At 40.1% G+C, this 27,293-nt stretch overlaps 1 protein-coding gene across 1 annotated transcript in view; it reads right to left on the bottom strand.

Annotated features, from left to right (window-relative positions):
• Positions 1-27,293, bottom strand: part of LOC115610283 (sodium channel protein type 5 subunit alpha-like) — a 166,520-nt gene that overhangs the window by 45,107 nt on the left and 94,120 nt on the right. Inside the window, 3 exon segments of the mRNA XM_030491527.1 lie at positions 5,110-5,230; positions 11,971-12,117; positions 26,485-26,955. Of these exon segments, the coding sequence (XP_030347387.1) occupies positions 5,110-5,230; positions 11,971-12,117; positions 26,485-26,955 (739 nt within the window).

Raw genomic sequence — 27,293 nt, 5'->3', positions numbered from 1 at the left:
TATATCTTTTTGAAGAGCAAACTGATTCATTTCCACCATGGCCTTTTGGGTAATAGGTTACTGCTCAACAGAAATACAGAACAGTAGAAAAAGTGCCCCCAAAAGGGTCCACTTATTTGCTGGTAAATCAGTGATGCTGTACTGAGCTGCACCGGTGGACAACTTGTCCAAGAACAACATCTGTTCTCAATTCACATTTGAAGATTACATACCATTTCTCATAAAACAGAGACCTATTTACCAAGAAATCTTTTCAAATGCATCAGTATACCATGATGTTATTTTCTTTTTGTTTGTTTTTCATAACAAATGGAAGTGTTCCATTCAGTCACTGCGATGTCCTATAGCACAATCACAAACTGCATGTTAACAATGTGTGCTAAAACGTGGTCTCTACTGCAGGTGTGGCAGAGACAGCTCTTATTTAAGCATCTGCCACAATGATAAACAAGTTACTGAGGGAGGGAGAAGGAAGGGAAGCAGGAGGAATTTAATTTATGATGCACTTTGTATAAATATTCTCTTGGTTCTGCATTCACATTTTCTAGCCTGGTGCATTATAATCATGGAGCTGTTAGACCTGATTGCATTACCTTGGGTGCATTGGGAAAAAAAAAGCCTTTGTAAGTGTGGCAGCTATACTGCAAAAACTTCCTCCTGCGTGCATGACAGCCAAGCCTATTGATTTCAGGCTTATGAGTAAAGACTTTATAAATCCACTGCTTGTTCACACCAATATATACATTTAAGTTTACATGAAATTATTAGATACGTTTTGGATGGATTGGAACTGCTGGTTCTCTTCAATAAACCGGGAAGACCAATTAATTTCTGCTCCACTGTGGTCGAGTAAGACTGGTACCTTGTGTTCAAAACTGCAGTTATTTTGTTACTACCTCTACACAGGAGTTCCTAATTTTTGGGACGTTCAATTTTAGAACAAAACAATATCTTGCTTAGCTTTGGAATGCTGGTTACAGTATTTTTTGGTTTGACACCAGGAAAATATAGCTTCTTCAAGAATAACTCAAGCAGGCAGGTATTTCATAACATTGGCTTTAATACATATATCACTGACAAGCAGGGTTTCTAATGACTGGTCTGGCTAGCTGTGTATGCTCAAGCAAGCAAGCAAGCAAGCCTGGCTGTCATCCCTTTGTAAGACCCCAGCTGTCTCCCCAGGCTGAAGAGAATATGATCTCAGCAGACACTCCTTATTTAACCCCTTTTTCGTCTTTTGGCCCCACTGACCCACTAGCATGCATGGCTGGATTTTATACTGCGCAACTCTGGGGATAACACAGGAGAGATTTGCCATCGCCATCTCCAGCATGTGGGTACCTGAGACACACATGGAGATTTGAGTCTTTTCGTATGTGCTAGAACTGAGTGCTGCTAAGCAAGCATCTGACAAAGCCATGGTCTGCCATGGTGATTTTACTCTTCCAAGAGTTTTACAAGGGTACATTTCTTGTTACTCTTCTCAAAACATATCCTTTTGGAGGTCACTACAGATAACGGTGTGATGCCTTGCAGCAAAGGCAGTGGTCAGCCTGGTCTACCACCAATGTCAGCCCTGCTTTGGAGCAAGGGAGTGGGTGAGTTGAAATCTAGAGGCCCCCCTTGTCCAACCCTGAATTAATTTATATCTGTACATGCAATGGGACTGGTAAGACTCTTACAGCGCCTGAAAATTGTAATACAAGAAAATACCAGCATGCCCATCCTGTAGTGGAAAAAGTAGCACTGTATCTCAGGTATTCTGCTCGAAGAGATACTTTAAAACTTGGGTTTGTTTCCTTGATATTTTTCTTCAGGATGACAATGAATATATTTTGTTAGGCTTGATTTGGTTTTACTTAGCTTTTAAAAATCATCTGGTGGTGGTCCCTGTAGTTTAGTTTAGATTTGTTCAGTTTAATGGTCTATTTTTGTTGCTGTTTTGCTTTTTTATTTCTAAAGAGCCGCCAACTGTGGTTGGGGAGGGCATGACGCAGATCCCCACCATTAATCAGAGTACTTCACTGTATCGCATGGCATTTTCCAGCTGCGATAATTGCTCCTACATGGTCACATGAAAAACTGGTTTTGGGCGTCCTTGGTGTCACGAGTTGCGTTCTACTGCGCATAGAGCAAGGTAGCTCATTCTCGCATGAGCATCTGACCATTCTCCTTTGAAAGCTTTGCCAGCAGGCTGTGTGCAGGGAATTACGCTTTAGGACTCGGTGAAAACTTTCTCCTATTAGGGTCTGGGAGAGAGGAGCGTCCTGGGGCCAGGGGGCTTTCTTTGGATGACCTTCTGTGACACATAGAAGATAATGTCCAAACAGATAGCAATTTCTGATGCAGAGAACGCATACCAATGGAGGTAACAGGACTGGAGTGTTGCAAGGCATCTGGAAGAAAAAATACCCAAGTAGCTGGCATTGCCTAGATGTTGCTTTCCCATCAACTGGCAACAAGAATGATCTCTCCATTTCTATCAGGTTTTTCCCAGCAATACTTGCTAGCTGCCAGAGCTGTGACCCTACCATGGCTTCACATTTCCTGACCCAAGAATGTTCCCCATTGACCCTAATCAAATCTATTTTGAGATGATAACAAATTAACAAGTCTCCCCAAGAAAAACAACCTATGGCTTATCTGGGTCACCCAACTCCGGGAAAACTGTGACCTCAGCAAACTTTCAGCAACTATTTCAAGAACATGCATTATCTTCATTGCCTTTGTTATCTGAAAAAGGGGGCTGAATCAGGAACATATTTTTTCAGGACATAACCTATGCTGGATGAGTTTAGAAATGTCATAGTTTGAATTTAGATAGCTGGTGAGCTAACAAGGTAAGAAGAACTTAACCCTTCCTGTTTCACTTTTCCTTTTCATCTCGCCTTATTTCCTTCTTTCACAAATATTAGCTGGTCATTCTCCCAAATGTACTAAATATGCAAGTCAGTAAAGGCAACACTTGCCTAGTGCCTGCCCTTCAATACTTCCATTTTAGTACTTTATAACCATGTCATATCTTAGCTAATCAGACCGTTTGTTGGCTTGTTTGAATTTTATCTAACTAGACTGAAATGATAACTGCATGAGATTTTATTGCAATGGTAAATTTGGGTAAAAATATTGGAAAGTATTTAATAGATGAAAATTATAGAAAATGTTTCCTGAATAAACAAAAGCAGATGTTAATGTGCATTGTGGTAAGAATCATTGGACTTTCATCTATATGGCACTTTGACTTGAAATTTTATAAGTGAACATTTCACATGTCAAGCTTATGCATTTTCGCCGAATCCCATGTAGAATTGCTGATCACCATTTAACCTAAAACAAGTAGCCTGGTTTGAAAAATCTGTTATGGATATGGTGCTGTACAGGAAAGCAGAGCAGATATGTGGGGAAGATGTCACCTCCAACTGTGTCCCCACTGCACCCTGGACACCCTGGAGCAGGCTCTCCTTCAATTCCCATTCAGATAATCAGGGCCCACCCCAGTGCCTTGCTTTCTAACATTTCTCTGCCTGCCAGGAAGACCGTGTGGGCTTCAAAACTGGCTTAAGCTTTCCAGTGATCATCTAGAAGAGCACCACTTGCTACCCTGTATCCCATCAACAGCAGCGGAGAAGATCTGACAAACTGGGATGGTGCTGATGTGGTCCTGCATGATGGAGTTCCAGGCAGTTATGGTTATTTTAAGACAGAACAAATTACAGACTGCTACTGTTCTGGGAATGAATCAGGGCTGTGCACTGGATGTAGTGATGAGTTGTGTGATGGCTGCATTAGTCCTTTTAAAAACTAGAAGGTGATCATGGCCAGCCACAGCTTCAGAATTTGTAAACTGGCATCTAACTAGCACCGGTCTTACAGCACTGGCTTGTTTAAGCAATTATAATTTCTCACTTTACAGTGCACAACATAGATTGCTGCTCACTAGCCTCATTAAGAAATATATTGTAAAAGAATGAAAATACCTGATCTAATTTCTAAATGTTATTATATGGGCCAGAATAGTTACACCATGCTTTCTTCTGTCAACTGCGTTAATTTTTGGCTACTGCTTTTAAGCAGAGCTGTCAAAAAAATGTTTAGATCCTAGGGACATTTGTAAAGCCCTGCAGGGCCCCTTACCTCATTCAATCATCTTTCTCACAGATACAGAGATGCACATTTCGCTGACTTCAGGGGCATTCATATTACCCAGCAAATCATCTCTGTCTGATCCCATCTGAGCAGCTCTGTTTTATTTTATAATAAACTTGAATTTTCAAGGGAATATACTAACATTCAGCTAAACCCTATTTTCCCAACCCAGATTTAAAGCACATGAGGAATATGACTGAGATAATATTTGGAATAGAACTCACTGGTGAAGAAGAAATACCTTGGGATGTTATTTACCTTACAGATTTACATGATAATAGATCTGATGTTGCTAAGGCCTTAAACCCATGTTTTGGAGCAGACTGGGTGTTAAAAATTAATAAAATGAAGGTGTATTTTGGTAATCAAAAAGAGTTATATAGAATGTCATTTGTTGTCTCGTAAAATAATTCAGTTAAATACCCTGGTCAGATAAAAGTTACTGGACATGCTAATAATTAACAAGCTTTAAAATAAATGGAGAGAATGTCCCTAGGACTCATGGAACTCTCTAGACAGCTTCTATTAACTGCCTATATAACATTCAAGCAAGAGAAACATCCTGAACTGTTCAGTTGTCTACCCAAATTTGATCATGCATATATACTGGAAGGCAAAAATCTTCATTGGCCAAATTAGAAAATCATCATTAAAAAAACCCCAACAAAACCCTTTATACACAAAATTGTCATGAAAAACAGTACTTTAGATGGTGGCATAGCCTTTGTAGAGCATGCCTTTTGGCTTATCTCACCTTGGAAATCCAAAGACTACTGATAATAGGTGATTTTGAGTGTGTGATTGGAGCATTATGGTGCCTAAGAAATAAAGTGCATCCAGTGCAATACTGCTGCAAGCAGCCAGAACAACGCAGCAAGAAGGTGGAGAGATGTTCACTAAGAGAAAAGGAGGTTTCTTGCCTCAGCATTGGCAGTGAAACATGCCAGATATGCAGGCCCTTACCTTCGGGGAAGCAATCTTCAGGCTCCATCAGCTCTTCAGCAAACTCAGGGATCTGCTCCAGCAGTTCTGCAGGATTTGTCAAATCCACTGTGCTGCCTTCAGAAAGACTGATTTCATCAAGCTTGTTGTCAACAAGAGCGAAGATGAGGAAAACAAATCGATCAATTGCCCCGAAGGAAGTAGCTGAGTTTTTATTCCACTAACAAATATCCCTGCTAAAGCCACTACAACAGAGACATCTCCATGCACTTCACGTGGTGCCCACTCCTTGAGTGACAGCTCTGCCTACACTGCAGTGAGCTAGCAGTTGACCCAACAATGAGAACAACAGGAAAGTTAACATGTAAAACTTACTTTTTTAAACAAGAGAGACGCAAATTGCAGAAAGACAGTAAACAGCCATTGAATATTAATGGTAGGTGGAAGCTTGGAATGACAGAACCACTCATGATTTAAGGCTTGTATGTCCTGAAGGCTCATTCCTTCAGATGGACGAACCAGAAGTGGACCTAGATCCTTAGGCTCCTTACCCACAGATGATAGGTGAAATCTGCACCTTGTCTGTCAGGACCGTGCTCTGCTCCTGCTGCCAAAGCTTCTCCTCCGAGAACAGCAGAAGCCCCTCGTCCGCCAGACAGTGCTCCAGGCACATGCATGTGAGAGGGCTCTCCCACCTGCCTCATCCCATGCCTAACTTGTTCCCACCACCTGATATTGCCCCTTGCCTTTTGGTCATACACTTCTGATCTCCAGGTGATGTGGGAGGAGGGACACATTCATTGCTTGCCTGAAATATCTGACACCATCATCTTAGGTGTACTGTTTGAATTCAGCATTTCTCAAATCCTCCTCTGCAAAAGGGGGACAAGAAAATTCCTAATCCCTGAAACACTGGATGTCTTATCTATTTAGAGGAGGAACACGCAAGTAGATCTGGGTAAAAATTGCTGGGGAATATATTATTTTAAAAAATCATTTTAGAGGCTGAATTTGCTATCTAAAGAAATATGATATATGATTAAATATGTCACTCTATTTACAAACAGAAATTTCATTTCAGGTCAAAACTTTCCTTTAACAAAATCAAAACATTTTCTTTAGAAGAAAAACAGGGTTCTACCCTTCCCCCCATTTTATTTTACTAGTCAAAATAAAACATTTCAATTTTTTGTTAATCCAAAATTATATTTAACTTGATTATTCAGCTTGGCCACTAAAGTGATTCTATGATTCTATGATTTGCCCAGCCCTGCTCACAGTTTGTTTCTGACTGTATTAGAGCACTGTCTGGCGTAAGTGGGCAACATCAAAGCTGGTATCTTCTATGGGTCATATCATGCAGAATAGCTATAAACAGGAGTCAGGAGAGTTGGGTGATTTGTTAACTGCCTTCTTACGTTCTCTGAGTACCTACTGCTATCTTTTTGTGCTTTATCTTGCAATAGTACCATCTCCATTAAAAAAAATAAGGACAATAATACTTACCCACGCTTTTAAACAACCTATGAGGTAGTTATATGAGAGACGGCATAAACACATAAAGTACTATTTTCATGAGGATGATAGAGAATAGGTACAGCTTTACATATTTATTATTAATGTGAAAATAGGCCCTCTGTTTTCCAATATTGACAATCAATGCAAAAGTTATTGCTGAATTCAAAGAAATGTCAAAGCTGGGGTAAAATGTGCAAGACTGAACTTCCCAGCAATGCTTGCAAGAGCAGATGGAAGCTACTTGTTTGCAATTAGCTGCAGCATCCAGGAGGTCATAGTCTTGGCTAGAGTTTTTAATGCTCTACTCAAAAAGACTGCAAACAATTCAGAAAAAGCTTTTTAAAAAGACAGTCAGAACGGAAAGCACAGGTCAAAGACATGGATAAAGCTTCTAAAAAATCCATATTCAAAATGCAGCTGTGGTACAGAGCCCATTTTCTACAGACTACCAATGGTACATGATGGTGGAAAAAATGTTAAATTTTAGCACAGTCAGAACTTTCTGATACTGTTCATTAGGGAATGCATTTAGTCATTATCTGTTCTGTTATGAAGACATCAAAACACAGATCACTGAAATAGTTCTAAATCGTATACAGCTGTGGGATGTAGAAAATGGGGTTTCCAATGAGAAAAGAAGCCTTGTTGGATATAATTCTTACCAAGAGATTGAAATTAAAGAAAACTGTGAGAACAATGTCAGCTCAATAGCACTGTCAGTGAGAAAGCTGGATTTAGCAGAGACAGGTTAGGAAATTCACAGAACACAATACAGTGCAATTATAATAGACTACGAGGAAAATATCCCAAAGGATCAAGAATTCAAAATAGTTATTTATCAGAAGGAGTTTTAAAAAAATATTAGAATCCATCAGCGCCAAAGGGAGATGGGGAACATGCAAGACAAAACAGACAGGATTTCTTCTGAAAAGCCTCTGAAGAAGAAAAGGAACAAATGGATTCAGAAAACACTATACATAGGTTTTAGGGTCTGAACTGGACTTCATGAAGTTCATATGGTTCCAAGAAGGAACCATACATATGAGAAAGGAGGGAAAGATAAGGAAAGCTTGTAGGAAAGAAGCAAAGGTTACTCTTTGCCAGAAAGGTTAAAGGGATTTAAGAAGGTTTTCATGAACTCAGTAAAGGAAAGAGCTAGAGACATAATAACAATTGATGAGGGAGATGTAACTTGTCAAAATGTAATTGCCTAAGAAAATAAACTCTTTTTAAAAGAATCCAACACAGGGTCCAATAAAAAGCAGGGGGAGATCTTGTCAGAATTAATACAAATATCTAGAAAGCCTGAAACATATGCAAATCAGCAGATCCAGACAATGTACATTGTAGGGCATAAAGGGTCCAATACACCAAGTTAACACACCATTAGCGATCAACAGTGAATGCTCATGGAAAACTGGAAACAGCCCAGGAGAGCAGCAAAAGGTAAATACAATACTGAGCTTAGAGAAGAGGAAAAAGGAATAATCATGGGAATCACAGATCACTAAACACTCACTGTAGCCTTTGATTAAAGTAAATTAAATAACGACTCAGAGGAGAAAAGGAGAGTGCTTTCTTGGATGAAATGACACAGAGGTGTAAAGGCAGTGAGGTGGTTCTCCTGTATGCCAAGCGTACTGTGCACAAATGAGGTGCAAAGATGCCAAAAGAAGGTAAAAAGGACAAATACAGAATCTCCTTTTTCTTTCCTGGAATAAGTAAGCAGAGGATGTGTGCCAGGCAGAGACATGGGGATCCATCAGAAGCCCCTTTGGGAGACCTCCTACTAGTGCATAAATTCATGCTGCAGAGTGTAATTCTTAATGTGTTTCTGGGTGGAATGGCTGTTTTAAGTACCCAGAGAGGGCTTCCACACCCACCACTTGTATCTGTAACAGTGGCAAATGAGTCTGAATGGGTTTTTCAGAAAGCCTTTAGCACTGAAATGCCGAAATCTCATTGAAAATTGATGTTTGCTCAAGGCTTAACTCTCTTATCTCCCTTCCTCTCTCTCCCACCTCTGAAGATCATAGCCTTAATCTATCAAATTGACATATGATATATAAACCTTAAGAAAATATCTGGATGTCTATTATATTAAAGTCTATTTTTAAAATAAATTGTAACTGGCTTGGATTCAACCATTGCTGTTCACCCAGCCATCATAAGGACAACAAAAACTTTGTCTTCAGAGGAGGAGATCTATGGGGATTAGAGTCAGCATTGTCTTCACTAAAGATATAGAAGAGGTACTGACCAATATAATTGTCATGTTTGCTGATAACATTAAATCAGAGAGAGTATTGAAACTGAGGAAGCAGGAAGGAAAGCAGTGAAACATGGAAAGTATATAGCAAAAATGGGACTTGACTTAAAACAGTACAAATGAGAAAATTCCAGGAAAATGTCAATGGAAATCCTGGAAACCTGGACTAATATTAAAAAATTAGATGTGATTTTGCAGTGGCATATAATTACGCAGAAAACCTACGTGAAAGCATCTAGGTAATGAGATACTATTTCTTCTATTTATGGTTGGAAGTTGTATTTGGAATATTGTGCTTATTTCTTGGTAAAAGAACTCCAAAAAGGAACAATTGAGAGAGTTGCAAAGGAAGAGGTAAAAGTCAGATAAAGGGCACAAAGATATTCATTTACAAGAAATAACGTAATAAAAGAACAACAGCATGTGACTTCAGGGGGTAAGCCAAAGACAAAAGGAAGCAAACAACAGTCTATTACATTAACTGATATTAATTCATAAAAAGGGAATGATGTATAAAATTGTTAAAAGAGAGTAATTAAATGGTACTTTGAATGGAAAAAAGAAGAAGAAGAAAAAAAAAGGCTGGTTATTAAGGCAATATACCCAGGCACGAGATTTTTTTCTAAGCAAGTGAATTGTTCCCTTTGGTAAATGAACAAATCTAAGTTGCCTGTAAAGATACATTTAAAGGTAGATTCCACAAAGCTGTACAAAATATTTTACGGGGCAGTATTTTGGCAAAGAAATCCAGCAATTTGTTTTCTCATGTCTTATCCACTTGTGACATCAATGATTTTATTTCTATGGTGTCTTTCTGATGATTTATATTGGATGAATTTTTAATCATATAATGTATCCTTTACTGACATCAACAGTGTTTTATTCAGAACATGTTCAATGCTTCCTGTTATTGACTGAATCACTCAAAGCCCTGCCTCTTGGGCATGCCAAATCTGCTACTTCTTCTCAGTTGCTGGCTTTATTTGGCTAGTCACAAGTTCTTGGGACATTCATCAAAAAGATGATTAGCGTGTCCTTGTGTCCTGGCACAAAGATTACTTCTGAATAGGAGGACTTTAGGAATGTAATGTCCACGCAAGATCTGGCCTTCAAAAATAGCATCCTTTGGGCTTTGCTCTTTCATGTTGGCATTCATAGCCTCAAGTGAACTTCCGTTTGATTTCAAGTCATCCCTGGATTATTGCCATATTCCTCCATCTCTTTCTAAGCAGCTGCAAATAGAATCAATTGTACTTTACTATAGAAAGGTGACATCTATGTACCACAACCCTTTGAAAGCTGAGGGAGGAAATGGGGATTATTTCTTTATCATGTTGTTGCTGAGTATATCAAGGCTAGAATGTTCCTGATTTATCATGACATTTCGTTGTAGCACTAAAAAAGGACATACTTTTCCAGCCTCCATGTTAGGATCACAGGGTTTATTTATCACAAAGAGATATTTAAACATGAAGGATACCTAATCCCCTGAGAGAAAAATTCCTGAAACTGTCTTCTGATTTTTCCAATTTACAATGCTTCATCTCATAATTTTAAAGTTTTGGGTTTCTTTGGTAAATATGTATACTTTTTTTTCCTGAGGCTGGGATATTAAATATTTAAGTCTCCTTCCTCTAAAGCTCAGAACCTTTCCATTCTGAAGATGAAGTTCAATATACCAAGAAGTATTCTGGCACAGATGATCATTCCTTAAAGAAATGTTTCATGGCTAGAGGATTTCAGGTTACTGTGGGTGGAATTTAGCTCACCTGAGTCTACAACTCTCCCAGTTACCCTGGGCTCCCTTTATAGTCGATGGAGAGAAAGAAGCACTTTCAGAAGACGATTCACCTAACCTAATTGTAATGTTGATTTCAGTCAGAGATGAGACATATTTACCTGTCTACACTGGCTCCAGATCCTCACTGATTACAAAGGGGTCTCAGATGACAAGTTCAGATGCATATGTCTACATTTGGTTCAGTAAATTCCACTCCATATGACAATATGAATCAGTAGGCCTGGGGAAGATGAGCTCTGGCTCTGTAATGTGTCTGTTTCCTGCTGTCCTGTCAAGATATCTCCATGGGATTGCTGCTGCTGGGCACAAACTTGCCAGCAGTCTTATAGCAGAATTGGGAGAAGTGTGATGCATATTGATACTAAGTCATCCTTTCCCTTTCATTAATTCAGTTCCCCAAAACCACCACAGGTTCCAATGTCCAGGAGCTATGGAGTTCCCCAAACTCCCAGGACATTACCTAAAACCCGCCAGTTCCACCCAAAACCTCAAGATTTCAAAGAGGGGAATCCATCACTCTCTAATAAAAAAGGCAATGTTATGTCAATAAAATGATAAATCTAAATGGGAAAGAAACCCAACAAGTCAGCAAGTAGGATACAGGGAATTTAAAGCTTGGAGTCACTCAGTGTACATTACAAATGCATGTATTTTTGGTATTCATGTTTACAAGGATGACATAATCCTAAAAATTGAAAATAAATGTCCATGTTCACACATCAAGAAACAATGAGTGAGCTGCACTTTGGCCAATGTCAACTGAATAATACCAAGTCTTACTATTTAGTCAGCCTGTATCTTCATGTCAGCTACTTAAATTGTTGTATTTTTCTTGGGTCTATGTGCTAACAGAAAAAGAAAGGGTAATCTGTGACAGATCGCAGGTGCCCTCCAGTGAACTCAGTGTACAGATCTGCCAAGTCAGCAGATGCCATTCTCATTCGATTTTCTACTTTTCAGTGGGAAAACACACACATATTTCCTCCTAAAATAAGACTAACATTATAGATTATTTTATGTCTGGTTTTGGGCTTTTTTTCTTCCCAAAGCCTCTTGGAATCCCGTCTTAATTTACAATGAACATTTCCCAAGCTTTACAGTGATTTTTGTAAAAACAAAATCCTCTCTCATCTTTTACTAAGACTGTAATACCTACTATGTATTATTGCTTTCCTACCACTTAACAAAAATGTGTTTTTACAAGCCATAAACCCCACATAAATCAGTGACATGCACTATGGAGCTGGTGCAATGAATTGCATGCAGTATCAGGTAGGAAAATTGTTTCTGTTACCTCTTTTTGCCCTACTGGAGGTGGTGGCTCAGCCTTCAACTGCTTATCCACGTGCAACTCACTTAACTCTTCACAAATCTCAGAATTCTGACTCCGGACGCCTGGGCTTTGGCATCGCTGCCCCCTCAGCTTCAGTTGTTTTTCCTGCTGGAAATAATCCTAGATGGGTTTATTTTCTTTTTCTTTGATAGCATGCTTATTTCATAAGGAGAACTTCCCAGCTAGAAGAGAAAATAGCCTGGACTATTCTTGTCAGGGGACAACATCTTAAGGTAAAATGGCAAGAAATAAAATAACAAAAGATTATGCTGTAACTTTTGAGCTTTGGAAACTGGATATGTCAAGATACCTGGCAGTAGAAAATGGAAACACAAATAGGCCAACATTTTTTCTGAGCTGTTGTTGCTGACATGGGAAGAAATCCCCTTGAAATCTCCATTTTGAGCCTGGTTTTGAGACACAAGCTTTCTCCAGTGACCTGTGGTGCACAGGAAGGTGCTTGCAGTTCAGTCGAATAACTGAGGGGTGTAGTCTGAAGTCACGCAATCAGGCAGTGATAGTGAGTGTTACAACTGGAGAAAGGCATGAGTGTAATACCCAACGCTGTGCCATGTGTCTGCTTGAAACAGTGTGGGGAGGACAACTGCACCAAGAGGAGACTAGATACACATCGAAGGGGAGGAAAACAAAAAGTTCACTGGAATAGATAAAAGATATCTAAAAGCAGATGTGGAAAACCTGCAGGTAAGTACGTAAATGTATGCGCCTCCTATTCAGCAAAACAATGCTTTGTATCCACCGATGTCAATAGGACTTAAATACAGGTTGAAAGGAGACCACATCCTTAAGTACTTCCCTAAAGAGGGATGGACTCTGGGAACAGAGCAATAATTTTTTTTTCTGCAGGCACATCTGAGTAGACCCAGCGCTTGCTAGTATAAGTGGTGCCATTATACCCAGCCACTTCTTCCTGGGGTGATGATTATTGCTGCTAAGCTCTCTAGAAGTGCTCCCAGGACTAATGGCAGAGGAGAGTATGTTTGCAGGGTTAGTGACTACATTGGGAGGCCCAAGTTCTCTGCTGCTGCAAATCAACGTGGCTTTATTGATTCACCTAAGACAGGGATTTCTCTGAAAACACCATAGCTCATCACAGCACTACCCTCTTTCATGCCATTACTAATGCTGCTACTGAAATATTAATAAAGCTCTAGCCGGTTTCAAAGAGTTGAGCTGAATTGCTTACAGAAGGACTTCCATGCTGAGAAAAAAATTACAAGCATAACAGCATTTCAACAGTAATTATTTAAACCTACTTATCTTTCATTTGTCCACCTTTTCTTTAACCTTGGCTTGACTGACATTCGACATTATTCATGTATTAAGTGAGTTTCCCTTCCCAGGGAGCCACAGCCTACCTGCCTTAGTTCTAAAGCCACATCACCACAGGAAGTCCCTCAAGAGGTACCAGAAGTAGAAAAACACTTTATTCCAAATATAACTATCTGCAAGAACAGATGACACAAAGGAAGCAGTTGGTTAAGCAAATTGCTCTCCGTATAAATACATTCGGACTGTCAGGTTTGTACCAGTCCTTTCAAATGTTGTTCTGTGTTTCTAGCAAATTAATTTAAAATCAAATTACTTATTTCCTGCTTCAGAGGGCATGTGGTCTAAAATATATTCTAACTTTAATAAATGAAATTATGCATGTCCAAGCCCGAATCCTCTGCATAAGAATGTACTACATAAAATTTCCAGGCACAGTTTAGCACTGATCTTCTCAGGCCAGAGACTGCTCCATAATCACTGAGTTGCAGTTCCTCCCTTGTCAAAAAAGTAACATTCTTTAAGGCACATCTTTGGAAATAGTGTAGTATTCAGGGGAGAAGCTAACATGGAAGGCACAGTATGCACAAGGCACTCAGCCATAAAAAGTCTTTTTATTTTAATGCAATGTGCATACAACTTCGTACCAAGTAATCTTAATGGCATGGTATTGGTTATAGCACTAAAACAACAGAAACAATTGTTTCATGGTATAAGTGCAATGCAATCTGAGGTGACGTTTCAAGTTCATTTATGCAGAAAGGCTGTGCACTCAGATTCATTAAAAACTGTGCAGTGTATGAGAACAGACTGTAACTCAGTTGATCTGACGAATATTCAAGTTGTTAAGCAAATTACTGCACTAAGCTAGAGTCAAACGCCAAACTTAAGCCAATTCTCTATCTACTACCCCCTCTGTGTGGGACCAAGAGTTAGCAACACTTTCCTCCTAGGGACTAAGGTCCAGGAAATATGGACCCAGCTGCTTCCCAGAAATCATACCAAGTATCCGATGAGTTAACGTTTAGCAAAACTGAAGAAATATACCCTGGCAAATCATCCAATTGGGACAAAATGCACGTGTGCTCAAGACGATGATTTGGTTCATCACCATGTGTTTTCAGAGTTGTCCTGCAAATTTGTAAGGTGGGAAGAAAATCTCTAAGAGGAACAGACTCTTCGAAAGAAGCTGGCTGTATAGACTGATCCCAAAAGGACTCTTAGGGAATCAAATGAGGTTTTGCAAGCAACTTATGCCACCCCTGGTAAGCCACTCTCATGGGTTGCGACAGTCTCATTTTCAGCACACAGCACCTGAAGATCAGCACAGACCTGTCTGGGGAAAGGTGCCTTTGGTTTAGGTTGTTTAACTTTGGACTGTTTGCTTTTGCTCTGATTCCAGATGATTTGTTTTTCTGGCAGCAATGGCAGCAGGTTTATCTCCTGTAAAGCTCCCCACCGTGGGTGGTTTATATAATTTGTTTTTAATTTTTGTATCAAGTGCCATGTTGCCAAGGCAATACACATTATGTTAATATTTATTGATTCAGTTGTTTTCATAATTTATAAAGTAAAACCATTCGGCAGTACAAAAACTTTGTGCATACAAACAGAGGGTTGGGAGCCTAGGACAGACCGCAGCTCCTTTACAGCATAAAATAAAAGTTTGCACAACTCTGCTCTGCTCTGGGCCCTAAAAAGAGGCGATCTGCCAACACCATACCAATAATTAGCACATGGAGGAGGATGGACCCAGTGTTGTCCCTTTGCATGCTGCAGGCCAGTTGTAGCACCAGAAAAACAGCAACCAGATTGAATATAGAGCATAATCTGGGTGACATCTCAAGTGTGTTTGTGCACAGACCCACATACTTGTTTGCTGACACAAATAAATACAAAGGCTCCACACTGCGTTCTGCCTCTGAAAAGCACAGATCGGCTAATTGTTTCAGGCTCAAATGGGGATTAGTGCAAATGCCGCTCCTTTGGAAAGAGGACTTGTTGTTGGCAAAACAAGACAAATACCTGTCATCAGCATAGTTTCACTTTATTCCTTCCCCATGGAAATATCATTTTTTCCATCCTGTGCAAATGAATTTAGAAAGAGGATCTTAGGACTTGCCTTTCAGATGGTGATCAGTTCAAAAGGGCTCTTCTGATGCTTCACTCAGTCCCTAGATCATGACCTTTGCTTGTAACATTTATTCCCTGATTCCCTGCCCATGACTGTTGTGGGAAAGATGATGTGCAAAGCCTTTGATAGCGGAAAGCTTCCTGTCCCAAGTAGGTGGAGAGGCAAGATTTGGGAAATGGCTCTGGAGCTCTCTCCCTTGCAACTGTCATTGCAGAACCAACAAGCAAGGATGAAGGATGCGGCACAAAAAAGTTAATTTATTTTATGAGGTGGGCAGGGTACCCCCACTGATGAGACAGTGCAAAGGCAATCTGCCCTTTACTCAGTCAATGTAGTCGAAGTCAACTTCCCAATGCAATGAGAACCTTCAATCCTACGTATCTTCTCTACTCCTCACCAGACTCATGCATTCCTCTGTCTCTCTGAAGACCAATTTTGAGACACTGAATAGGATTTCAGGGATGTTCAGGTGCTGCAATCACTTTCCAAGAATGAGCTTGTCAGGACATTTCCAGGTGTAGATTCAGAGTGGTGGAGGCTTGTCCTGGTCTTTCCCATACAAGTCTGCACACACTTGGCCATACAGGTGGGACCCTGCTTTACCGTGGGACACTGCCCGTCAGAGGAAGCAGCAGCAGCAGCCAAGGATGCTGGCAACAGAAATCTCTCTGCTTTAGCCATTCATAGATGACTGACGCTATGAAACTGAGACTCCTCAAGAAATGCAGCTCAATAAATGACTATCTATTTATCTAAAATAAAACATATTTTAACCTGCAAAGCTTTCTACAGCCAGTTTTCAGATACCATAATAGGACTCTCAGAAGCTTTGCATGTATAGTAAATCCAGTTCAGCAGAGTGTCATGCATAGTTACAAGGGCTGTTTACTCTGTAAAGTAATTGTTGATGTTTGTGTTCCTCCTTGCAGACAGCTATGGATTTCATAAAATTACTCTGCCTGGTACCAATTGGCATCCTTTCTCAGCAACAGTTTGAGTCTAGTAACTGGCACCCTTCCTCTGCAAAGAAGCCAAGAAGTAAATGATCGTGAAAACTGAACTGTTTATATCCTACCTCTACACAAGTGGAGAAGCAAGCAGATTGTAATGCTGCTGAAATAAGGCGAGCTTGCATTACTGCCTTGGTGGCACCTGTTTTGTGTGTAAAGTAAACAGGAGACTACATTCTGCAGAGCTGTCGGACTGACAACTCTCAGATATGCTGAATTCAGCCTTTCTGGAAAGCCTTGAAAAATCTGAGCTAAAATGGGAGACAAATAAATAACCATGAACCAAAGAAACAAATCCTGTGTTCTTATTACCAGAACAGTCCATTTATGATCTTGGTTATCCTCTTTCACAAAAAAATGTAAATCCTTGTAGTACCAATAAAATCAGTGGATTTATCTTTCTGCACGTTTAGCCTGAGAAGAAAGATCACCAAATACATCAGGAAAATTCCCTTGCTTCCTCAATATGAGAAGGGAAAGATTAATCTCACTTATTCTGCTAGGATAAAAGAGGGCTGGTGTGCAGCTGTCAATTTTAAGTGTGCATATTTAAGAATCTCTCTAACCCGCTTTGAAGTATTGCTTCTGTAAAGCAGAGTTGCCACTACTCAGTTTAATGAGAAATCAGAGGAAAACCTGGAGCAATACCACACTACAGCACTAAGATTATAGTTAAGACACAGAGAGGACTTGTGTTATGCTATGTTCCTTTACAAGTGCATTTTGTTAGCAGACTACAGCATTTGCAATATTGATGAAAAGCGTCTGAAGTCCTACCTTAAAGCTGCAACGCATGAACATATTTTAAGACCTGCACATTCCTCAGAAAGAGTATGAAAACAGGAAAGTCTAAACCTGATTATTTGAGATTGGTCATTCCCACTCTTCATCCTATGCCACCTGGCACTTCAGCAGAAACAACCAGAAATCAGGCTAGCTTAGTAGAGTGATTATGGTTCACTTTTGAAGCCCTTATCTATCCTTTCCAGTCTTTTCTCCTGCCATTCATCTATCCAAAAGAGAGAAACAATTTGGTGCAAGGGGAGTACTAAACCATCAGAATTAGAAGGTGCTGACCACATTTGCCCTGTGAATTCATCTGGAGTTTTTTTCTTTCTCTTGATGACCCAGTCTTTATAAGGACCCTGCTTATTAAAACCCAAATTGCTAACAGATGCATGCAGAAGAGCAACGTGAGCGAAAGAGATTAAACACAATAGTCTCTGAGTTCAGAAACAGCATAGACCTGTTGCCCAGCTCCTGAGCAGGTGAAATTATATCCCCAATTTGGATGTCGACAGGACCCAAGGGAGTTTTCAACTGTGTTGTCACCTGTCAGAGTTAAGGCCACTGAAGTTTGAAGTTACATCTACGTAGCTGAACACCGAATGTGTCCTCCTGGGGGAGATAAGAAATACATTTTTTCCCCCCGAAAGCCACAAGGTATTTGGAAGAAAACTGCAGTACCTGTTCTAAAAAATAATGCACCTGTGAGTACTTAGCTGGATAAAAATACCAGCATCTGGCCCTTACAATTCAGAATGGCTAAGGCTAAGACTAGCCAGAAACCACAGCTGCTCAGCAGAGGCTGTTAACACCAAAAGCTGCCCTGGAACCAGCCTGCCCTGGTGTTTCCTATCATTTTGAATAAAGGTGAACTAAAACTTCACCAGACAAACACCATCACAGCCACTAACTGCTGGTTTCTGAACAAGCACTGGATGCTTTACCAAACAGCATCCCTCAAGAAGGGAAACAGCAGTTTAGCAGTGCTCCTTCTTGGATTAATCCAGAGCATTTTAAGCATTTGAACTCTGGCCCCAGAGTGGCAAGGCACATCATTTCTAATGGCTTCTGTCTTGCTGGCCTGATATCTTTTCCCACATTGGGCAACACACTGCCCATAATAAAAGATAGATTCATTATTCTAAGGGTTGACTCTTAAAATTAGTCTAAGTGAGAGAACTTGGCAAAAAGATGGACTGCCAAGGTTAATTTAGCCTGTTATCAATTCAATAGGCTTAAATAGGCAGTGAAAGCGTTTCATAAGTGTTCATTGTTCAGAGTTCAAGCTAATACCTTCTGCTAAATTGCATTTTGAAGTTTAATCACAATCTACTTTATGTTTCTTTTGGTAATTGGGATCTCTCCACAGCATAATATGAAGAACTCAACCTAACGGTCTCCTCTTATGGAAGTTTGAATTTTGGAAGTTTGCCTCAAAGTGCAGTGAGTGAGAGTGCCTGAAATAACCCAGAATCTTTCACCCAAATAAGGCGGTAATATTTTGATCATTAAGGAAGTCTCACATTATTACAGGCAATAGCAACAAAATAACCATTATTTTAAATTTTGGAGCATATTTTGGACCATAATTAATGTGAGTAATTTCAAGCCCCCGACACACTCATGTATGCAGTGTCTCACTTGGCACAGGAGCTATGGGGGAACTGGCTGCTGTTCATTTTGTCCAAAATGCTAAATGTCGGCATTTTCTTTACCAAAGGGAGAAACAGTGAGAAATGCTCATTTCTGGGCAGCATTTTGCTCCAGGGATGGATACAGATACTGGGAAATGGCATCCAGTAAGCTGTGACTGACGTGTAGTCCACGGTCTGGGCCCTTGTCCAAATGCATGTTGTCAAGTCCGCTATGCCTGATATCGGCTCTTTCAATGCCAGGTTCCCCCCTGCTACTTTCTCTCCTCCATCATCAACTCCTGTGTTTCCTGCACCTTAGGCATTATGCTGTGGACAACTATATTTCTCTGCCACCGCATACTGAATAAGCATCCTAAAACCTTTGTTTGCAGTGTGACTGCTCTAATCACGTCAGCAGAGATCTTACAGAGACCTGTCTTCTTCTGCCCCAGAATACTGAAACAAAATAAACACAAATGTCTTTCTGTATGTGGAATCTGAGATGAGGACATAGGTGCTTTAAGTCTGCTGCTGTGATTTACAGTCCATTTTTTTTTCTAATGGCCTTGCTGCTATTCTTCCAAAGACAATTAATACATAAATGTTCTTATTATATTGCTAAAAATAACTAGCAAATAATTTAGCTCTATGCAGTTTTCAAGAAATGCAAAACAAAACATAGAGCTTAAAAAGGGAGAAATCCAGGCAAACTATGTGTGTAATAATACCGAAAAAACTCTGCTATCTTACTTAATGATCAGAAAAATATTGGCCCAAATAAAGCTGACAAGAAGAATGCTGTAGGATTTATTGTGTGCTGCATGCACGTATACACGTGGACTCACTGTCCTGCCAGTAAGAACTGGAGAGTCGTCAACAGAATTCAAAGGTATTTCATCCATTTGCACTAAAAGCGAACACGTCCCACAGACTGGAACTAAAACCAGATGAAATATAAATTTATATATTTAAATATAAAAATTTTATATTTATAGTTATAAAAGACTCTTTGAAAGGGCATTACGGTTCCTGACAATAAAGTATATTTCCTGCAGTAAAAGGCCGAATTAATGTACCCTGTCAAATAAACACATAACTTCATGGTATCTCTGATTTATAGGTGTTAGAATATTAGAAATGTAAGACATTGTCACAAACAATTTTATATCAAAACCTTTATGCACTGGCACTTTTATGGCAATTTTCAATTATTTCAGCTACACTTATGTCAACCTGGAATAATTCTGTTGACTTCTACAGAGTCACTTCAGGTTTAGGAGCAGGTCTGTAATGCACAGAAATTGTACAGTAAAATTTCCACTGTATATGAAGGAAACAGATGTGGGTGCAGATGCAAATGGTGAACTCTCTGTTACCTGAGATATTTCACTTTTTTTTTCTGTCCTACAAATGATGTATATCATAGCTAAAATAAACTTATAGGCTCTGTGCAGAAATTAGCAGTTGATGTCTTTGACTCAGTGTTATAAGAAAGGTAAACCATGATGATCCTAATGGTCCTTTCTGACCTCAAAATTATGAATCTCTTCTTGGTAAAAACATGCAAAAAAAGCCATCAGAAACAGTTTCACCTTGTCAAATGAAATAAAATGAGTCAGTAATTCTGAAATAAACACAGGGAAGAAGAGAATAAAAGCCTGGGGAGTTGATCTGGTTCAGGGCAATATAGAAACTGTTCCATTGAATAGAGACTGTGGTGGCAGCCAGCCCTACCATTGACATGTACAGGGGCAGTTACTCATCTGAAGTCTGGAAGCCTGTTTTTCCTGGGAGATGTTGGTAGAGCCAAAGAGAGGAGAACTGCCTATCTAGAAAAAAATGTGAGTATGATTGAGAAAGCAAGGCATGCTCTGGAGCAATGAATACTCATTCTGTGTGCAAAATCCGGGCAATATACACCCCTCAGGTCCTCTGTGCAGACCCAGACTTCTTGAAAATCACAGCAGAGGTCTTGCTCTAGCTTGGACGGGTCTAGGAAAATCACACTGAAAAGTGCAGCTGTGCAGGTGGAAAATACTGAGAGGCAATGAAAAACACTATCCCCTTCCTGCAGTCAATATTCCCTGCCAGGTCAGAGAAAGGTGAGCCCTAGCAAGCACAGCAACCGCTCACTGCTATTGAAGGATTTCCGCAGCCAGGGGTGAGCCTCAGGCTGCTTTGCAGTCTCAGGATACACAAATGGGCTATGGTGAGATCTGGGACCTGGTTGTTGTGCATGGAAAGGCAGCAGTCCCACACTGTGTGTGCCTGGTGTCAAGAAAGGGTAAGAAGCCGCAAAGCTCTCCATCCTGGCAGCAGGCAGCCAGCACTTTCCGTATGACCCAATTAGCCACTCCGTCGGAACAAATCAATAATGGCATTTTCTAAAGACAAGCAGGCAAGTCCTGCTGGCTCGGCACTGTGCTGCATGTGAAAATACAAAGGTGTTATCTCTGCAGAAAGCATCTGTGCCTGACTTTCCCACTGCAGAGGGGGCAAATGTGAGATGTGGCCAAAAGCCACTACCCACCATGGCATGGATTTTCTTCTCAGTGGCATGCTATAGACAGATCAAGTTGAGGGCAGTAGTTTAAGGCAGCACATGTAGAAATTAAATTTAAGAAAGGGGAGAAGGCAATAACAACCCTCTCTGGCTGACTCAAAAAACAAGGAAATAGTAGAGCCATTTTCTTAGATTGTACTAATAAAATTTCCTAACTGTAGGAACTCATCAATGCAGAAAAGGATCCAGATACTGTGCAAAAAGATCTGGACATCACTGAGGTTGTGGGTAGTAGAAACAGGACAGAGTTCAGCACCATACTTTGGGGACTGATCCAGGACACCCAGCATTACTAATCTGGAGCCTCTTTTTACACTATTAATCACAGGATTCCTCAGAACCATAAAAAGTGATGTCACCGTGATAAAGGTGCACACCATTCTGGGCTACGGCTGTGGGCACCTTGAAGATTAAGCAATACCAAAGTAGGAATTTTGAGGGTTTAAGCTTTGGATTTAGATATCTAATGTAAATGGTACAAACCCCTCTGATGTCTAAAACTTTCAAATGTTAAATTGCAGGTAAGTTCTGATAGACTCCACTGTGTTAGGTGGACTGGACTGTGCACACTGAATTGTTCTATCACCTTACTGTGCCCATAATCTGGTTCTTACTCCTTCAGGAGACTGAAAGTTCATGTCACATTGCCATGCACATATAAAAAGATGGTCTTCAGAAGCAACTACAAGGCAATCTACGGAGGTTCAATAAAATAATTTCCACATTTTAATAATCTAAGAACCCAAAAGACCCTTGGGATGATGCAGCCAGCATGTTACTGTGGTTGCTGCTGAGCTTTTGGGAGCTGTTTTCCTGCTAGGACAGCCTGTATTTAAATTACACATCTTAAAGACAGGGGAAAAATGGAAGACAGTTATTCTTGTTCTCATTATGAGGTTAAACATATCATCAAATCCTGAAGAAATCTTGTGAACTGACAGGGAGAGACTTCCCCAACCCTATGAGCAGGGCAAGCAGGCGGGTTAGATAAATACAGAAGCTAAAATGTTGCAGTGACCAGCCTCAGTACATGTATCACACAATAATGTCAAATGAATTTAACTCTAGGCAGCCCTTTCTCAGACTCACTCCTCTTCTGCCAGCTTCTTGCACCTGTGCTGACTTTTGTTGTTCAGCTTTTCTTTTTGATCCTTTCACCATATGTGTGGGATACAGGCATGTGTCTCCTGGCTCTCCGAGCTGGCAGAGCATCTCACTTGCGTCTCAGCAGTCAAAGGTGATTTAGAAGCTATCAGGTGGGCTCATTCCTTTGAAACCCTCTCAATGACAGTGCCACAAATTGGTAGCTTTCAGGAAGACGGCTGCTGCCAGTGTAAGCTCTGGTAATAGAAATGGCAGCTGAAATTTAAACTTAGACATTCCTATTACTCAGAGGAAAATGCGCAGCCACAGAAGGGCTTCTCATCATCTGAAATTTCAAACTGCTGTGTGTAACAATGTGGAGCCCATTTCTCACAGCCACAAGGGTTTTCTTTAGAGTAGTTTTATGCCTTTCCGGGCAGAACCCAGTATTGGTACAGGAACTGAAAGCTGAGCTGATCACCACCCTAAAATACCCTATTGGGATCAACAACTTTGTGGTTCTGCCTGAGACCAGCCTCCTTTTAGCCTCTCTGTCATGTGGATGAGTCCAAACTGGTAGGAGCACATGATGAACAGAATATGGTCCAGGATCTTCAATTCACAGAGAAAGTGTAAAAGACATGTAAGGATTGTGTAGGTTTACCTAGCCATGCATGTAAGGGGCATACATACATATACTCCTTTTTTATGAGCTCTTTTCACTTCCTCTTCCATGCTATTGCACCAAAATCTACATGCAAGAAAAGGAAGACACATTCTGGCAACATTGCCGAAGGGCTGCTATATTCCAGGTCAGCCAGCAACTCTAAAGGGAAGCAGGGTATATTGTCTTCTCCTGAGAAGTAAATATACATACACATTCTCTTTGTACATACTAAAATATTTAAATATGTAAAAATATGGATTATAATTAGGGGAAGTTCGAATAGATTTGAATGTTTAGCATACCCTTGGTAGTTCTTGTTTTGTTTCTGTATGATGCCCTCCACACAAAAAGATACTTCACCGTAACTGTGCCCTTTCAGCACAATCGTGTAAATATTGCTCTGGTTCACATTGTTATTCCTTAGCAAGCTCTGTCGTGGTTGTCATGGCCATCCTGGAGGGAAGGAGGAAAGGACCCCCATGGAGTTGGGGCTTGAAGGATTAAAGCTTCTAGGGGTGAGTTTATTCCCCAGAGTCCCACAGGGCTGCCCTTGACACAAAAGCTAGCACACTGTAATGCCCACAGCTGTATATCCAGGGAATTGGGATTTCATACTGACCTCCAGGTGCAATAATTTCTTTTGCAGTAACCTACATGTTGGTCAAGAGAGGGTTTTTTCTGTGTCTGGAGATCATATGTCTTTGGAATGGGCACCATTAAAAATGACAGGTCTTTGAATTGTTTGGGATCTGTCTTCTCATGGTTCTGCTCTTTAAAGAGACATCTACAGCTATGCAAATATATTAGGGTTTTGCACGAAAGCAAATGCAAAGCTCATCACACAATTATAATTTCTGCTGTTGAGCTTCTTCCTATTTTTGTTTATTTATTATGTCAGTGTATTTCAAATCTTTGAGTTGGAAGCCCCTTGCATGCACACATTTTCCTCTCTAGAAATCTAACAAAATTGTTTGCTGGATATATGAACTCGCTTCTTGTTTGAACCATTTCAGCAGTAGACCCCTCAGGCCTGAAGACAAAGGTTGAAAACCATTGATCAGGGCTATGCACAAGGGAACAGCAATGACCTGCAGCAGCTGCTTGTCAAATCCTGCAAAACACTAGTGACAAAGCTAATTAATACATTTCTCAACTCCATGACTTCTGCTTAATGCACACACTAGCAGTGAACTATATTATTTCACTGCAATCCAAATATCTTGTGGTAATGTGACAGTGTTACTCTAATGTTTATTGAAAATTTTATTAAAAGATACAGTGTCAAAAGAGTATTTTGGTTTGCTTCTCCTACTGGGTTTTGTTTCCTCCTAGTTTGTTTCTCTCTAAATCCTCAATGTTTATATTACATATAATAATCTTTCAATATTATTGAAACAATTGGAAATTTTCTTAATATTTTCAAATCAACTTTTATTCATAATGTTCTGTTTCACTAAAATGCCTATTTTGCTACATCAGTGCTTTCCCTCATGACTCTAATAGATCTCACTAAAGGTCTAATTCCATATTTACTTGCTGTACAGCATAAAATGGTTCTGTGTACTGACACCTACATGGACATGTTGTGCAGCTAAATAGAAATCCACATTTCTATACTTTTAAGCTACAGTAAGATGTAAAAATCCTCAACCCTCCATGCTCTGTGCTACAGTTTAGCTTGGAACTGTGAACATTGCTATTTACCTTGAGGAAGGTCGAACACAGTGATACAACATGTGTGCATACGCACACACTTTCAGTCCTCATGGACAATTACATTCAAAGTTTCAGCAAACTTTTGCTTTCCACTGTGAAGGAAAAATCTGAGTTTTAAACATTGTGACTCTCTGTCAGATGTAGCAGAAACATGTGAATACCTTTAAAAGCCACAAAAAAAAAAACCAAGCCCAAACCCCAAAACCAACAAACTAACCCAAAACTCCAGAATGAAACACATTTATACACCATTAAACACATTTGTACTAGTCAGTATTTGCAGGTCGGCTGATACTAAGAAACTCATCTACTATATTCATATTTCACTTTTAAAGTGTACTCTGCCTGTAGCTTTAACTAATACAATGCTGGGAATAGAGAAGGACTTCAGAGAAAGAAGTAGCTATTACCCGTGCCACCCACACTGATCCACAGGTCGTTTCAATAAAAGCATTCCTTAAAAAAGATACACAGAAGTCCCTAAAAGTGTTTATCAAAAATATCAGACTTCTTTTTTTGTTACCTAGATGTCTATTTGGACAATGGGGCTTTATGATAAATTTTTCCAAACCCTTTCCATTCAGCCCCTGAGAGGGATGATCAGTGTGTAAGATTTGCTAGCGAGAAGATGTACTAACATTGAAAAGATTTCTGCCATGGAGCACAAGAAATTAATTTTTAGCAGCTGATTTGTGCCTGCCTCCTGACACAGAGTCCTTCCTCGGGGCTCTTTTAGTACAGCTCTTCTCTACAGACAGTTTTGCTTCAGAACTTTCTTCCCCTCAATCAGGAGATCAGGGATCCCTCCTGACAGCTGGATCTGAAGTAGGACCTTTGATCCAGCACATGCTGACACTGCAGGTCTCAGCCAGCATTAGAGGATGCTGGATCAAGGCTGGAGGGTCTGGAAAATATTAACTAGGTATGGTGTGTGAAGCCAAGAGATAAATCTGGTAGAAAGGGGAGAGGGAGAGAAGGAGAGAAAGAAAAGTGTTCCCATGAAGATTTTTCTTCTCAGTTTTACACTAGCACTTTAAACCATACAGAATTTTTCAGCCTTTACTATTGGGCCCTCTGGGGAAAACAAAAATCTGCTATGTCACACCAATGAAGAGGCAAACAACTATTTCTCCTGTATGAATATGTATGAAGCTGTATCACCTTCAGATTCTGTATTTTTAAGAGAACTACGTTGCCCTTGAGTCTTGCTGCACAAATCAAGCCAAGCCATTGCCCATTTTGCACAGTGAGAAAATTCCATGTCGTAGTCAGAGGACCTAAAATGTTCTGTAACATTCCCATGATTTAGCTGAAACAAAAAAAGCAGTCTCCTGTGTGAGAAAGGGTTTAATTGCTCTGGTTAGAAGAATTAATCTAAACAAGCACAAAGCATACAAAGAAAGGGATTTCCTCTTGTTGGAGACTGAATTTTGCTCTTGGATATGCATCTGTAACTTCTTCTGAAGTTAACAACATATCAAAGGCAGGATTAGGCCATAGGACATTTACATCACAAGCCATGGATCCAGTTCAAGGGTGGGAACAAGGGCCATCTTAATAAACTGCAACTAGGAAACATTTTAGTTGCCTACCTGCTCCATTTCCGTAAAGGTGCTCTGCTCCTCATCTTCCTCCTCAATATCCGACTCTCCCAGAGCAATAGGAACACAAATGGACAGGTCAGGATTGGTCATAAAATCATCATTGTCTGTAATTCCTAGATGTTTCTCCCCATTTTTATTCATTCCATCCTCAGCGTGGTTCTCTTTGTGATTCTCCATGTCTTTGCCAAGCTCAGTAGTTGTGTGACTGTTGACACAATTGTTAAGGGCACCTGTATTCTGGGCAGCAAGCATCATCATTGCCTTCTTTTCAGCTGTTGTCTTGGGGTGCCGAAGAACATTGCAGCAAAAATCCCACGTTATGTGTTTCACATACTGAAGACTCCTGTTGATCCGAGCAAAAGCAAGCTGCAGGTTGTTCATCTCCCCATCCTCGTCTGGTGCCGAGAGGTTGTCAGCGCTGAAAGAGCTTAGCAGCAAGGCAAGAAACAGGTTGAGCACCTGAAACAAATAAAGTTAAAAGGAAATCGATGACTCTTAAATGTGAAGGTTTAATGTTTGTTCTTGGAAGCAGAATGGTCTGAGCCTCATCTCATCTGTGCCACTGTAATAGCACCAACATTTGTGGAACAACCTCTAGTTATAGGTGGTCCCAGTAGGAAAAGCAGGTCTGCAGACATATCCAAACACATCAATTTCATGTGCAGAAGTATAGCATGGATAATAACACATTCTGACATTCCCTTCCCTCTTTCAGCACCCCAAAACACAGAAAAGATAAAGCTCAGAAACAGAATATAGGATAAGATTTTAATTGAAAGCTACATAGTGTAAATATT

The sequence above is a fragment of the Strigops habroptila genome, chromosome 1 (assembly GCF_004027225.2).
Source record: "Strigops habroptila isolate Jane chromosome 1, bStrHab1.2.pri, whole genome shotgun sequence".
Classification (NCBI taxonomy): Eukaryota; Metazoa; Chordata; class Aves; order Psittaciformes; family Psittacidae; genus Strigops; species Strigops habroptila.
This window is presented reverse-complemented; position numbering and strand designations above follow the sequence as displayed.